The 12,938-nt window shown below is 37.3% G+C and overlaps 1 protein-coding gene across 1 annotated transcript in view; it reads right to left on the bottom strand.

Annotated features, from left to right (window-relative positions):
• Positions 1–12,938, bottom strand: part of LOC106065629 (octopamine receptor 1-like) — a 104,144-nt gene that overhangs the window by 22,895 nt on the left and 68,311 nt on the right. Inside the window, exon 2 of the mRNA XM_056006134.1 lies at positions 10,868–11,957. Within this exon, the coding sequence (XP_055862109.1) occupies positions 10,868–11,113 (246 nt within the window). The 5' untranslated portion in view covers positions 11,114–11,957. The remainder of the gene's footprint in view (positions 1–10,867; positions 11,958–12,938) is intronic.

The raw sequence follows: 12,938 nt of genomic DNA, 5'->3' as shown, positions 1-12,938 counted from the left end.
TCATAAACAAAAACTTTGCACTTTTAGTGAGAAGCCAAAAAAAAAAGTTTATTGCCCCTTAAAACAAATATATATAAATAGATCTCCTTGCTCAGCGCAATAATATAAAGGTCTACAGTTGTAGGACACGCGCTTGTCAAGGGACATATGGTATTTAAAGCCGGATCGCAAATTGTCATAAATAAAAGCATTTTTTTTCCTTCAATGCATGTCATTGTTAATGGTTTATTCTTGTTTTTAAAATGTCAAAATTCACAACAACAATAGATCATTAATTTATATATGTTTTTATCATGTCTATTTATGTGTAATATATGCTAATTTTGAAAACCTTTAATAATTAAAGTAATATGTTTTTCCGTTCTTTTATATTGTCTGTACATAACTTACCACATACACATATGATAGTCTATTATTTGTTTCCAAGCTTATATCAACTCTGTCTGGTACAAATTGTGTACATATTATTTCTCCCACTTACTATTCTTGGATCAAGTTGAAATTTTGCCACAATTATGTATTGTTCCTAACAGAACAGGAATCAATCAAACCAGTTAGTTCATTAAATAGTGGTTATTCATTAATAGTAATGATAGATGTGCCGTTAACATTGAGTTATTCCCATTAGATAAGATTTTTTTAATTTTTTAAAATTATTATTACATAGCTTATATCAACTCACTCTGTTTGTCTGTCTGGTAAAAAGTTTGTTCACGTTATTTCTCTGAAACCCAATCTCGGATCAAGCTGAAATCTCGCACAATTATTTCTTTTACATGCGAACACTAGAATCAATAAAATGATATTAACCAATTAGTTAATTAACTATTGGTAATTGATGACTTTTTTTTTTGGTATCTCGAACAAAGGAATGACATTTTCTTTCTGGCAGATAGAAACGTATAAGTGGAATTAGTGCCCTTTATGTTTTGTAGAACAAATATGTAAATAACTAGAAATAACTATAAAACCTACTCTAACAAGCAGCTCCCTGGCACAGTGGTTACCGCAATGGCTTGAGGAGGCTGAGGAGGCCTTAGACATAGAGTTCGAATTCAGAACGCTCATTTTTTAAATATCAAAATACATTTAAAAGCGACGACCCAAATATATCCTTCTTTCTCGCCTCAACCCTTTCTCAACTGGTCCACACAAGTGATAGGATCATAGAGTAGTGAGAAAGCATGAAATAGCGCTAAACAAAAACAATTGGTAACAAGATTACAAAGAGAGTTTGTGTTAGCACACAAACTCAGAGGCGGCCCCAATCAAATTCACCAATGGACGAGAAATATATTCAAGCCATAGTCTTGTTTTGATCGTTTAAAGAAATTGTAAAAATTTGGCGTTATTTTTCACATAAAATCAAACAGTGCAACACGTCATCTTTGATAAGACTCTTCTAACTCTTCAGGAATAAGTAGAGTAGCGTTAAGTGATCACCTAAGATCAGCATGGAAACCTCCCGATACAGTGTCGCACCTAGTGCGGTAGCTCAGGGTGTCATCCCTCCCTATCAACTTTCTTGAAATATGTTCCAATAAACACTATTGCTAGCTAGTCTTGTTGAACCAATACAGTGAGCTGATTAGCTATTTTCGTTGATTTTTACTCAAATGTAAAATCCCAATGTTTATTACATTTATTCAAATGTTATTGCGAATTTTACAATAATATTTAATTAAAATTACAAACGGATTTAACATCATATGAACAGATTTCAACTTTCTATCTTATTTGAATGATTCAAGCAAACAGATTTAACATTCTGGTGACATCCCGAATATGTGGCATCAGTTTAGCGCAGGGGTTTTCCCTTTCTATTTTTATAAAACAACTCTCAATTTATTAATTCGAAACTTCATAGGGACAGTTGCTAATCTGTAAATTATCCAACCATGGTGACGAGTCATGCTTACGTCTGGAGCGAAAACAATTAATCTTCTCTTGAGCCTTAAGTCCTAGTTTTTACCCTCTGTTTTTTTTTTGTTTCTTATCTGTTTTGGGAGTTTTTTTTTATTTGACCCTGTTAAATAGTGTTTGTTTCTAACAGAAGTAAATTGTTCTACATTTTTCAAAAAAAAGAAATGTCTCTACATAGCTTTTAACAGTTACATTTAAATCTGGTAATTTGTACAGATTTATAATTATTTACAGAAGTATTTTTTTAACAAATATTTTTAGTTGACATCAAAATAACTTATACACTAAATTCTGTAATCGTCGTTTCTCATATTTGTAATTATAAATTACTCTGAATAGTCTCCTAGTTACATGGTTTGACATTATAATTGTTCAATGGTTTGACAAGATCAGTAGGCCTATCTCGGACAAGAATAGTGAGAAAGACCGCTAAGAAATAAGTCTTTAAAGTTTTACCTCGACTAAAAAATAGGCATATCTATGCATGTCATACTAAACATAAGCCTATCCATGCACAGCATACAATGCTAGGCCTATCCATGCACAGCATACAATGCTAGGCCTATCCATGCACAGCATACAATGCTAGGCCTATCCATGCACAGCATACAATGCTAGGCCTATCCATGCACAGCATACAATGCTAGGCCTATCCATGCACAGCATACAATGCTAGGCCTATCCATGCACAGCATACAATGCTAGGCCTATCCATGCACAGCATACAATGCTAGGCCTATCCATGCACAGCATACAATGCTAGGCCTATCCATGCACAGCATACATTGCTAGGCCTATCCATGCACAGCATACAATGCTAGGCCTATCCATGCACAGCATACAATGCTAGGCCTATTCATGCACAGCATACAATGCTAGGCCTATCCATGCACAGCATACATTGCTATGCCTATCCATGCACAGCATACAATGCTAGGCCTATCCATGCACAGCATACAATGCTAGGCCTATCCATGCACAGCATACAATGCTAGGCCTATCCATGCACAGCATACAATGCTAGGCCTATCCATGCACAGCATACAATGCTAGGCCTATCCATGCACAGCATACAATGCTAGGCCTATCCATGCACAGCATACAATGCTAGGCCTATCCATGTATAACTTACAAAACAACGCCTGAAAAGCTTATTCATGCGTTACATACAACACTAGGTCTATCCAAGCGTAACTTATCAAAACAAGGCCTCAATGGCCTATCTATGCATTACATTTAAAATTAGGCCTATCCATACAGGACTTACAAAACAAGGCCTAAAGGCCTATCCATGTATGACATACAAAACAAAGCAGCAAGGCCTACCTATGCACGTGATACAAATCGAGACCTATTCATGACCGTCTTACAAAACAAGGCCTACCCATGCACTTCATACACTGCAGACGATAACAATGAGGGATTTTTGGACTCAGCTAGTTTTTTCTCAAACTTTTACATGTGACGCCTCTCCTGGGCAAATATTGTATGTTGGCACCCTAGCCCGCTCCTCAAACCCAACAAGATCCAAACAGCCTGATGTGAATTTTGTGTGCAGAAATACATTCTTCGTCAAGAGCGCAATATTCTTCCTAGTCAAAAAAAATCGCATGTCAATTGAAATCAATTAATGACGAAGACGACAAGGCCAATACAATTATGCCTCTGGAAAAATCGAGCTCCATAATCTTGGGACATATAGCACGCCTTCGTCTGTATTGTGCGTGATCATCGTAATAGAATCTTCGAGTTCATTGAGACTTCTGAAATCTTGGATGTTGTTGTTTTAGGTGTTTGCTGTCGATTGTTCGACTACTTCAAATTCACCCGATTGTCATCACATTTTGCGTATAAGCGGATGATCGATGACAACAAATGAATCAGTCAAAACGAAAAAAACGAGCTTATTAATCAATTAGTATTTATTAATTATTTTTTATATAGAATAAACTTTTAACTATAAATATACCACAAGTAAATATCGAAGTGAAAGCCATCTAATACCATCGGTACTGTTTATCTCCTTATACTCCCAGGAGTCGTTGGCATCATTAGCAGACTTAATTTTTGGTATAGATTTGCTTTTTTCCTCCTTCATTAAAGAACACTAGTGTTTATTAGCGGCCCCCGAAAGGGGAAAAGACGCTATTAGTTTTGTGCGAAATGTCTGTCCGTCAGTCCGTCTGTCCGTCCGTCCGGTTTAGATCTCGTAAACTTGAAGAGATATTGAAAATCCGACTTCACAATATTTTAGACCATTCAAACGTCTGATGCAACGGCTACTTTTTTTTTTCCTGAAAGCGAAAATTCTCATTTTTAAAATTAGCAGTTTTTTTTATAACAAAAAGCTAATTAGTGTGCATTATATGTTAGACCTAATTTAAGACGAATAGTAATCTTATAAACATCATTTCCGTGTACAATTTTTCTATACAGCAGATATTTTTTTTTTTTTTTTTTTTTTTTTTTTTTTGAGGATTCGAATAAGAGATTGAGCCTTTTCAAAACAATTAACTTATTTAGTTCGAACCGAGGGTCCCGGGTTCGAATCCTGGTGAAGACTGGGATTTTCAACTTCTGAGTCTACCCAGCTCTAATGGGTACCTGACATTAGTTGGGGAAAAGCAAAGGCGGTTGGTCGTTGTGCTGGCTACATGACACCCTCGTTAACCGTAGGCCACAAAACAGATGAACTTTACATCATCTGCCCTATAGACCACAAACTAGTTAGGCCAGGTTCACATCTAACTTTACATTCACTTTCACGTATCCTTTGATCTGCGGGACGGTTGGGGCACTACACAAGATCTGTTAACCTTCTTTCTCCATTCTTATCTCTCATTTGTCTTTGATATAATTTCATTCGGATTTTCTTTCTGAAAATATTGAAGCCTACCTGGGTGGACCACTGGTCGTGCGGTTTGCGCGCTGGACTGTCATTTGGATTTATCGACGATCGAAGGTTCAAACCCTGCCTGCTCCCATCCTCAGTCGTCCTGCGGGAGGTTTGGACTAGGAAGTAAACTATCTTCAACTTTGAAGGATTATCCGAATTATGTAAAACATTTTACTTCGGGGGCCGATTTTGAGTTTGTGTTTCCACACAAACTGTCTTTTGTAACCTTGTTGTTAACAGTTTTTAAAAAAGTGTGTTTTATGAAATAAATTTGAAAGCCAAAAATCCTGTGAAAAATGTATACTTCATACATGTTAAAGATCACCGTGTCTCCTTTCTTTTTAGTCTTTTGGTACAGCTCCAGTGTTTTCATATATCTATATTTTTTTAGTATAACTACAAGCTTTTAGTATAGCTCAAGTGCTTTAATATAGCCTAGGGTTTCGGTATAGCTCCAGTGTTTTAGTATAGCTCCAGTGTTTTAGTATAGATCCAGTGTTTTAATTTAGCCTAGGGTTTCGGTAAAGCTCCAGTGTTTTAGTATAGCTCCAGTATTATGGTATAGCGCCTGTATTTTAGTATAGCTCCAGTGTTTTAATATAGCTCCAGTGTTTTAATATTGCTCCAGTGCTTTAATATAGCCTAGGGTTTTGTCATATCTCCAGTGTTTTAGTATAGCTCCAGTGTTTTAGTATAGCTCCAGTTTTTTAGTGGCCCCCGAAAGGGGAAAAGACGCTATTAGTTTTGTGCGAAATGTCTGTCCGTCTGTCCGTCTGACCGTCTGTCCATCTGTCCGTCTGTCAGTCCGTCCCGTTTAGATCTCGTAAACTAGAAAAGATATTGAAAATCCGACATCACAATATTTTAGACCATTCAAAGTTCTGATGCAACGGCTACTTTTTTTTTTTTCTGAAAGCGAAAAATCTAATTTTTAAAATCAGTTATGCAAGCAGTTTTTTAAAGACTTAGACTTAGACTTAGGTCCTCCCGCGCCGTTCGGCGCATTGGGCGGCAAGCTGTCTCCATAAAGATCTGTCACTGGCAATGTCTGAAGCCTCCTTCCACCTGGTGTCCACTGTTCTGAGGTCCTCCATGAAGGTGTGTCGCCAAGTAATACGAGGACGTCCCTGTTTGCGCTTTCCTCGTTTTGGCTTCCATGTTATCGCAACTCTTCATTTTGACGTAGAACATGTCCTGCAAACCTCATGCGACGCTCAGTCACAACCTCACTAAGTGTTCGACTCCCAGTTCGGCATAGGATTTCCTTGTTTGAGACCCGATCTGTGTAACTGAATCCCAAAATCCGTCTCAGCCATCTCTGTTGAGCCACATTTAGTCTTTTCTCAATTTTGACAGATGACTTCCACGTCTCGCATGCATATGTAGCAGTTGGAATGACGATTGTGTTGAGAAGGTGTATTTTTGTCTCGAGTCCAATGCCTTGGCTAGCCTTTGAAAAACGCTCCCTGCCTTTCCTATTCGGCACGCTACATCATGGTAAGCATCTCCATAATTTGTTATGATGCTGCCAAGGTACGTGAACTTGTCCAGCTCTTCAAATTTGACTCGCCAAGTCTGACGGGGACACCCTTTGCCTTATATCCCACTCGCATAATTTTAGTCTTATCCAAATTTTTGCGCAGGCCAATTTTGGGTGCCTCTCTGTCTAGGCTGTCCGTCATTTTTTGAATGCATTTATTTGTAGCCCCGAGTCATGTAACATCATCAGCAAAGTCCAAGTCCGTCAATCGGAGTTGTTCATGCCATGGAATACCAAAGGCAGTCTGGTTCATAGCTCCCCTCATTATGTAGTCGATGGCTAGGAGGAAAAGGAAGGGAGATAAGATGCATTCCTGTCTCACACCTGTCTCGATTGTAAAATACTCTGTTGTTCCCTCTTCTGTTTTAATGCAGCAACTAGACTGACTGTATAGGTGTCGTAGGATCTGGACGAATTTTTCTGGGATACCGTATTCTCTAACAATTTTCCATAGTGATTCTCGGTGGACACTATCAAACGCTTTTTTGAAGTCCACGAAACTGATCGTTAGCCGTTGTTGGTACTCAAGACTTTGTTCTATGATATTTCGTAAAACGAAAATCTGCTCTGTACATGATCTGCCTCTTCGGAAACCTGCTTGTTCTTCTCTGAGCCTTCTCTGAGCCTACAGACTGTTGAAGCCGTCTCAACAAAACAGTGCTGAAAACTTTGCCCGGGACAGAGAGGAGAGTAATGCCCCTCCAGTTGTTGCAGTCTGCCAAGTTGCCCTTTTTTGGAAGCTTTACAATCACTCCCTTTTGCCAGTCCTCTGGGACTTTTGAAGTTCGCCAACAGAGATTTAAGAGATCAGTCATTCTGTTAACAATGCACTGTCCCCCATAGTTTAGTTTTTTAAAGAGAAAAAGCTAATTAGCATGCATTATAAGTTAGACCTAATTTAAAACGAATAGTAATCTTGTAAACTTCATTTTCCTCAACTATTCTTTTAATAACATGTAATTTATATATTTTGTTTTGAGGATTCCAATAAGAGATTGAGCCTTTTCATAACAATTAGATCAATTGTAAGACATCAGTTAGGCCAGGGTAGTCGCTGTGGCTGAGCGGTAAAGCTCTTGGCTTTTGAACCGGGGGTCCTGGGTTCGAATCCTGATGAAGACTGGGATTTTCAACTTTGGAATCTTTGGGCGCCTCTGAGTCCACTCAGCTCTAATGGGTACCTGACATTAGTTGGGGAAAAGTAAAGGCGGTTGGTCGTTGTGCTGGCTACATGACACCCTCGTTAACCGTAGGCCACAAAAACAGATGAACTTTACATCATCTGCCACAAGGTCTAAAAGGGGAACTAGTTAGGCCAGGTTCACATCACATTCACTTTCACCTATTCTTTGATGCGCGGGACCGTTGGGGCACTACACAAGATCTGTTAACCTTCTTTCTCCATTCTTATCTCTCATTTGTCTTTCAAATAATTTCATTTGGATGTTCTTTCTGAAAATATTGAAGCCTGCATGGGTGGACCACTTCGGGGGCCGATTTTGTAACCTTGTTAATATAGCTCCAGTGCTTTAATATAGCTCCAGTGCTTTAATATAGCTCAAGTGTTTTAGTACAGCTCTAGGGTTTTGGTACAGCTCCAGGGTTTTGGTACAGCTCCAGGGTTTCGGTATAGCTCCAGTTTCATGCTATAGCCTGTGCAGCTATCATATTTTTTGACTATACCCGTAATAAAGTATGTTTTTTACAAGCTTTTATCATGTCCATCTGTCTTTCTGTCTGGTACAGCTATTGTACACGTTATTTCTCCCGCTTCCCATTCTCGGATCAAGATACACGGTTGTACATTGAATCTAAGAAAACATGAGTCAACCAAAATATTAATTAATTAATTAGCTAATTATTGGTAATTACAAATGGTAATTAATTAATTGTGTTTGATATAGAAAAAAGGGAAATAAATCCTTCAAGCAAATTTGCAGTTCTTTCCCTTATGTAAGCTTTTTTTGAAACTATTATTATGTTCTGTGCGTGTGTGTGAGCGCTGACCACAGTTCTAGGCCAACACTTTGAGTTCTATTTTTTTTACACATAGTCATTTATACATTTGTATACCCATTTGCTTTATTTAATAATAACTGTAACGTAGTTAAATAATTATAACATGTTTCATGCATTCATAAAGCCTTTAATTTGCATTGATTATTAGATGTATGTCCAATGTGCATATTGTATATTATCTAGATGTTTAGTATTGTGATGTGTGATGTGTGATGTGTAGTGTTTCTTGTAGCGCTATCTCATGGACATTAGAGGACAACTACATTCTATATTTAGTTTTGTTTTTCCGTGTGCGCCTAATTTAGGTTTCCTTCATGTTTGTTCGCTGTCTGTCCGGAATTAGAACTTAGTACAGCTGGATGGTCATTAATCCAGTTTCCTTGACCTATCACTTTAAGGACTATGAATCGTGATTAACCCCTGTGTGTCCTGGATTAGGCTCATGAGAAATGTAACAGGACATTGCACTATTACAGAGACGCCCAGCCTACGACTCGCGGGCCATATTCGATGCAGGTTTGTTCTTGGAACGTCTGACCACATTGCATAACAAAGGCGCATAGACTCGGATCCATTGACCTTTTTTTGTTTAGGTGATATAGCCCAAGACGTGTGTGATATTTATTTGGCCCCCTAGGCCGAATGTTTGAGCACCACTGTACTCTTGGTGGGGCTTTGACAGCTATCACTGGCTGGCTTCTTCATAAGGAAAGACAACCCTACTTTGAGATAATCCATTAATGACGTTGTCCAAAAAAAAAAGGTCAACATTTCGACCTTTCTCCTCCCTACACAAGGATCCTATTTGCTTGTAATACAATGTACCCCCCCCCTCCCAAATCAAAGCACCATTGAAGCGTGAATATACTTATTAAGAGTACTGTAATAAAGTAATATTGTCCTAATTAACTCTCAATAAATATTATATACCACAGTATTATCGGGCTCCTTATGATCTACAGGTCCTAGTTCTCTCCTTAACACCCTTCCACTGACCATCTACTGTTGTAAATGTATTCATCAAGTTCTGACTATCTCAAACGCATTGGATTTTCTTTTTTATTATTCAATCCCCTAGAATTCTTTAAAAGATGTGTCACTGCGTCTAGTGTTTTTATCTTTCGCTAAAATGTCTAGTTCCTCTAGAAATCAGCCAGTCATACCCTGTGTTACATTGTTTCGTTAATACCAGTTTTATGTCAGTTTATACCTAGATAGCTCGCGACGTAGCAAACAATATTAATTAGTAAGCTAATAACATTATTAAGAAATCATATTTTCGGGAGTACAGACATAATCGCTTGTAAAAGGTGGTACCTACATTGGAATATCTTTGTGTACATGTACACTTGAGGACTAGAGTTGATTTACTCCACAATCAACTCTCACTTTCTATCAAACAACTAAACATTCTATAATGAAACTTTGTCTTCTAGCAGACGATTACAAATACTTTTAAATAGATCTAACAGATTTAATTCATTTCTTAAAAGAAAATATTTTTATAAACTTATTGACATAATTAGTAGGCTTAATTAATGTTCCAAGCTATTAATTTGTCCACTTAACAGTGTGTACCACTTGAGCGATCTGTTTCTATAATGATAACTGAACCCAGCTTTTTATTGTTGAATAAACTCATTTATTCTCCCATTTGAAAATATCAAATTCGTTATTTTGTTGTTTTCTTAAAGCCATTTTTAAAACTTATTTTTTTTTTTTTAAATGAAAGGCAACAAATGTACAAGATTGGCGGGAATGAGAAAATGTCCGTAAACAAACTTGAATTCTGCTAGACATAATGACAACAGTGGCAACATGCACAGATTGTTTCCAGAAACATTCCTTTGAATCTTCTTACAGCCTCAAGACACAATGAGACAGACATGCCAGGGTCTCGCGAGACGGCTCATTACGTGAATAGGGCCCTTGAAACGTCACATATGTGGCACTGGCTGTTCATTCAAATTGGAACAAGATTCTATGTGTGTGTGTGTGTGTGTGTGCATGCATGTGTGTGTTTGTAAACACAATAAATTTCAGATTTAGAAGACGCTGTTTCATTGAAGGATTATTTCTATGCTGCTCTGAAATTTAATTAGCACAGTGTCTCACGTGATCTGTCCGGTCCTTCACAATCATTGCATTTTTCTTTTGAAAAATAATTTAAAAAATGGTTTTATGTATTTATGTGACAGAACCTTTGCCATAAAGTTTTGGACCTTCACCTTTCTAATGTATGTAAGTATGTAAGTGCATGTGTTTGAAAACACTTCGGTCACTATAGTAAAAGTCCCAGATCTAATCGCATTACATGTCTGTAGACAACAATGCAATTTTTTTCTGGTCTTCTTTGAGTTATCAGACTTTGCCTAAAATAAAACTGCTGGAAGTGGCGAATAATACCTAAAGATTGTAGATTAACGTTGTGTATTCCCACTAGTTCTATGGAGGAAAAAAAAGATGATTTGATAATTAAGTTACCATACCTGACACCAGATGTGACCAAATATCCAGATGTCCTTGATTTCTAGAACCGCGGAGAAAGGCAGAACCAGCACCCCGAGGAGAAGGTCAGCGCAGGCCAGGTTGACGATGAAGACGTTAGTGACTGTCCTCAGCTTCCTGGAGGTGGTCACTGCTGCCACCACGAGCGTGTTGCCCACAAGCACCAGTAGCACTACAGCACACAGCAAGACAGAGGCTAGAATGTCTCCTAGAATAGAGCTGACCATGTCGTCGTCATTGAGGAGTCGGGCGAGTCTCTCATTCAGCCCCTGAGATGCTCTTTAAGCGAGTTGAGGCTTCTGCACGTCGCTATTTGCATGTTTTGAGATCAAGAGTAGTGTGCACTTGTTGTTCTAAAATGACACAATAATAAGTTCGAAAAATCCAAACCCTTTTAATGTTTTTAAGTTATTAGTAAATTCACTGTTAAATTCAATTTCATGCAATGAAAATATTCTTTTATTTCTTTTCACGCCACTATTTTATGTTTCACTAATTTAATCCGTTTAAAAAGAACAGTAAGGGCAAAAGGATAAGTCAAGCATTAAATACGAAAACAAAGTCATCCTTTATGTAGCTCCATTGACATCGCTTATAGCCGAACATTGCTTTGATTCTTATTAAGGCGTAAAGAACTTTTTTTTTTTCAGAAAACATTATCCGCATGCTTAAGTCCATGTAGCGAAAAGGTAATTTTGGAAATAGCGCCATTGTCGTGAAATGTTACGATTGAACGGTGTCTTCCAATCAGCCGCTATTCAGAGTCTTTCTCGACACTTCCGGTCTGCGTCATCGACACTCTCTTTTTTTTTTTTCTTCCTTTAGGGTCACGTTTCTTCCTTTCTGTTTCCCCGTCCGACTTGTGAGTAGAAAAAGGAGACGAAAGAGCGGCGTATTGACATCTGGATGTTTAGCTGGCCCTCTAGTTGTCTTGAATAGATGATTCCCCAAGCGACTTGAGAGATGACTTGAGAGATGGCTGCGGTAGCGGCACATCTCCTTGGCTCAAGTCTTTGTACGTGACCAAATTACTGATCAGCCAACGTCTTGGCCATTGTTGTCTTGGTGGGACTGTGGAGTAGACATTACAAGTGAGCAGTCATTAGTCATATTTACTTAGATGTTTAAAGGAGGATTCAATAGCCTTCAGTGCTCAGGATTGAAACGATTTAGATAGCAATAAATATACTGTACATAATACAGAGACTTATAAACAAATGGACATAAACACAAATAAAATACAAATATAGAAAGTCAAAGGATTTCACATATTTTTTTTCCTCAGAATAAAATCGTAATTAAGTTGAAAGCAAATATTTTATGGGGGAAATAACGTGTACAAAATGTTCCCCTTCTACAAGATTTGTCATTTTTTAAATAAGTATTTTTAAATATTTCACTAGTTTTGTTGTTATTTTTTCGTTTGATCTTTATATTATGTTGTGTTTTTTTTTAAACACCTAGGATGAGAATAAAGACATGACAAAATGTGATCTAATAACAAAAGCAGCTAAATAAAATGTAGGCAAGAAATACAAATGTTTGATTACCCTATTTGATGGTACTATTATAAAACCAGAACTAATTAATGATTGATTAGAGCGTTAACCATTTCAAATACTAAAAAATATTTTAATAATAAAAAGATTTATTGAACTTTCTAGATCTGAACTTCGATCATCTATGATACATGTATAGCTTTTATTACAGCCTTACCACAGATTGGCAGAATTTAATTTTGTATGGGTCACATTATTACATTATGTTGTTTTCCTAAGGTTTCTATCATTTTAAAAAGTTGAGATGGCTCATTTTAAAAGGTTGTTATGGCTTATTTAGAGAATTTATGATGGCTCATTATAAAAGGTTAATATGACTTATTTAAAGACGTTATGATGGCGAAATGCTAAATCTTTTGTGGAGTTTTTTTTTCCCGTCAGTTTTTCTTTAGGCTTGTCATGTTATCAGTTCCTTCCATATTTCTTGGAACTCCAAATACCAGAAGTGTGCACAAGAATCACGACATTCTTTCCATCCTATGACGTCACTGGA

Source organism: Biomphalaria glabrata, chromosome 1, assembly GCF_947242115.1.
Source record: "Biomphalaria glabrata chromosome 1, xgBioGlab47.1, whole genome shotgun sequence".
Taxonomy (NCBI): Eukaryota; Metazoa; Mollusca; class Gastropoda; family Planorbidae; genus Biomphalaria; species Biomphalaria glabrata.
The sequence above is the reverse complement of the archived record's forward strand: the minus strand, read 5'-3'. Positions and strand labels throughout refer to the sequence as shown.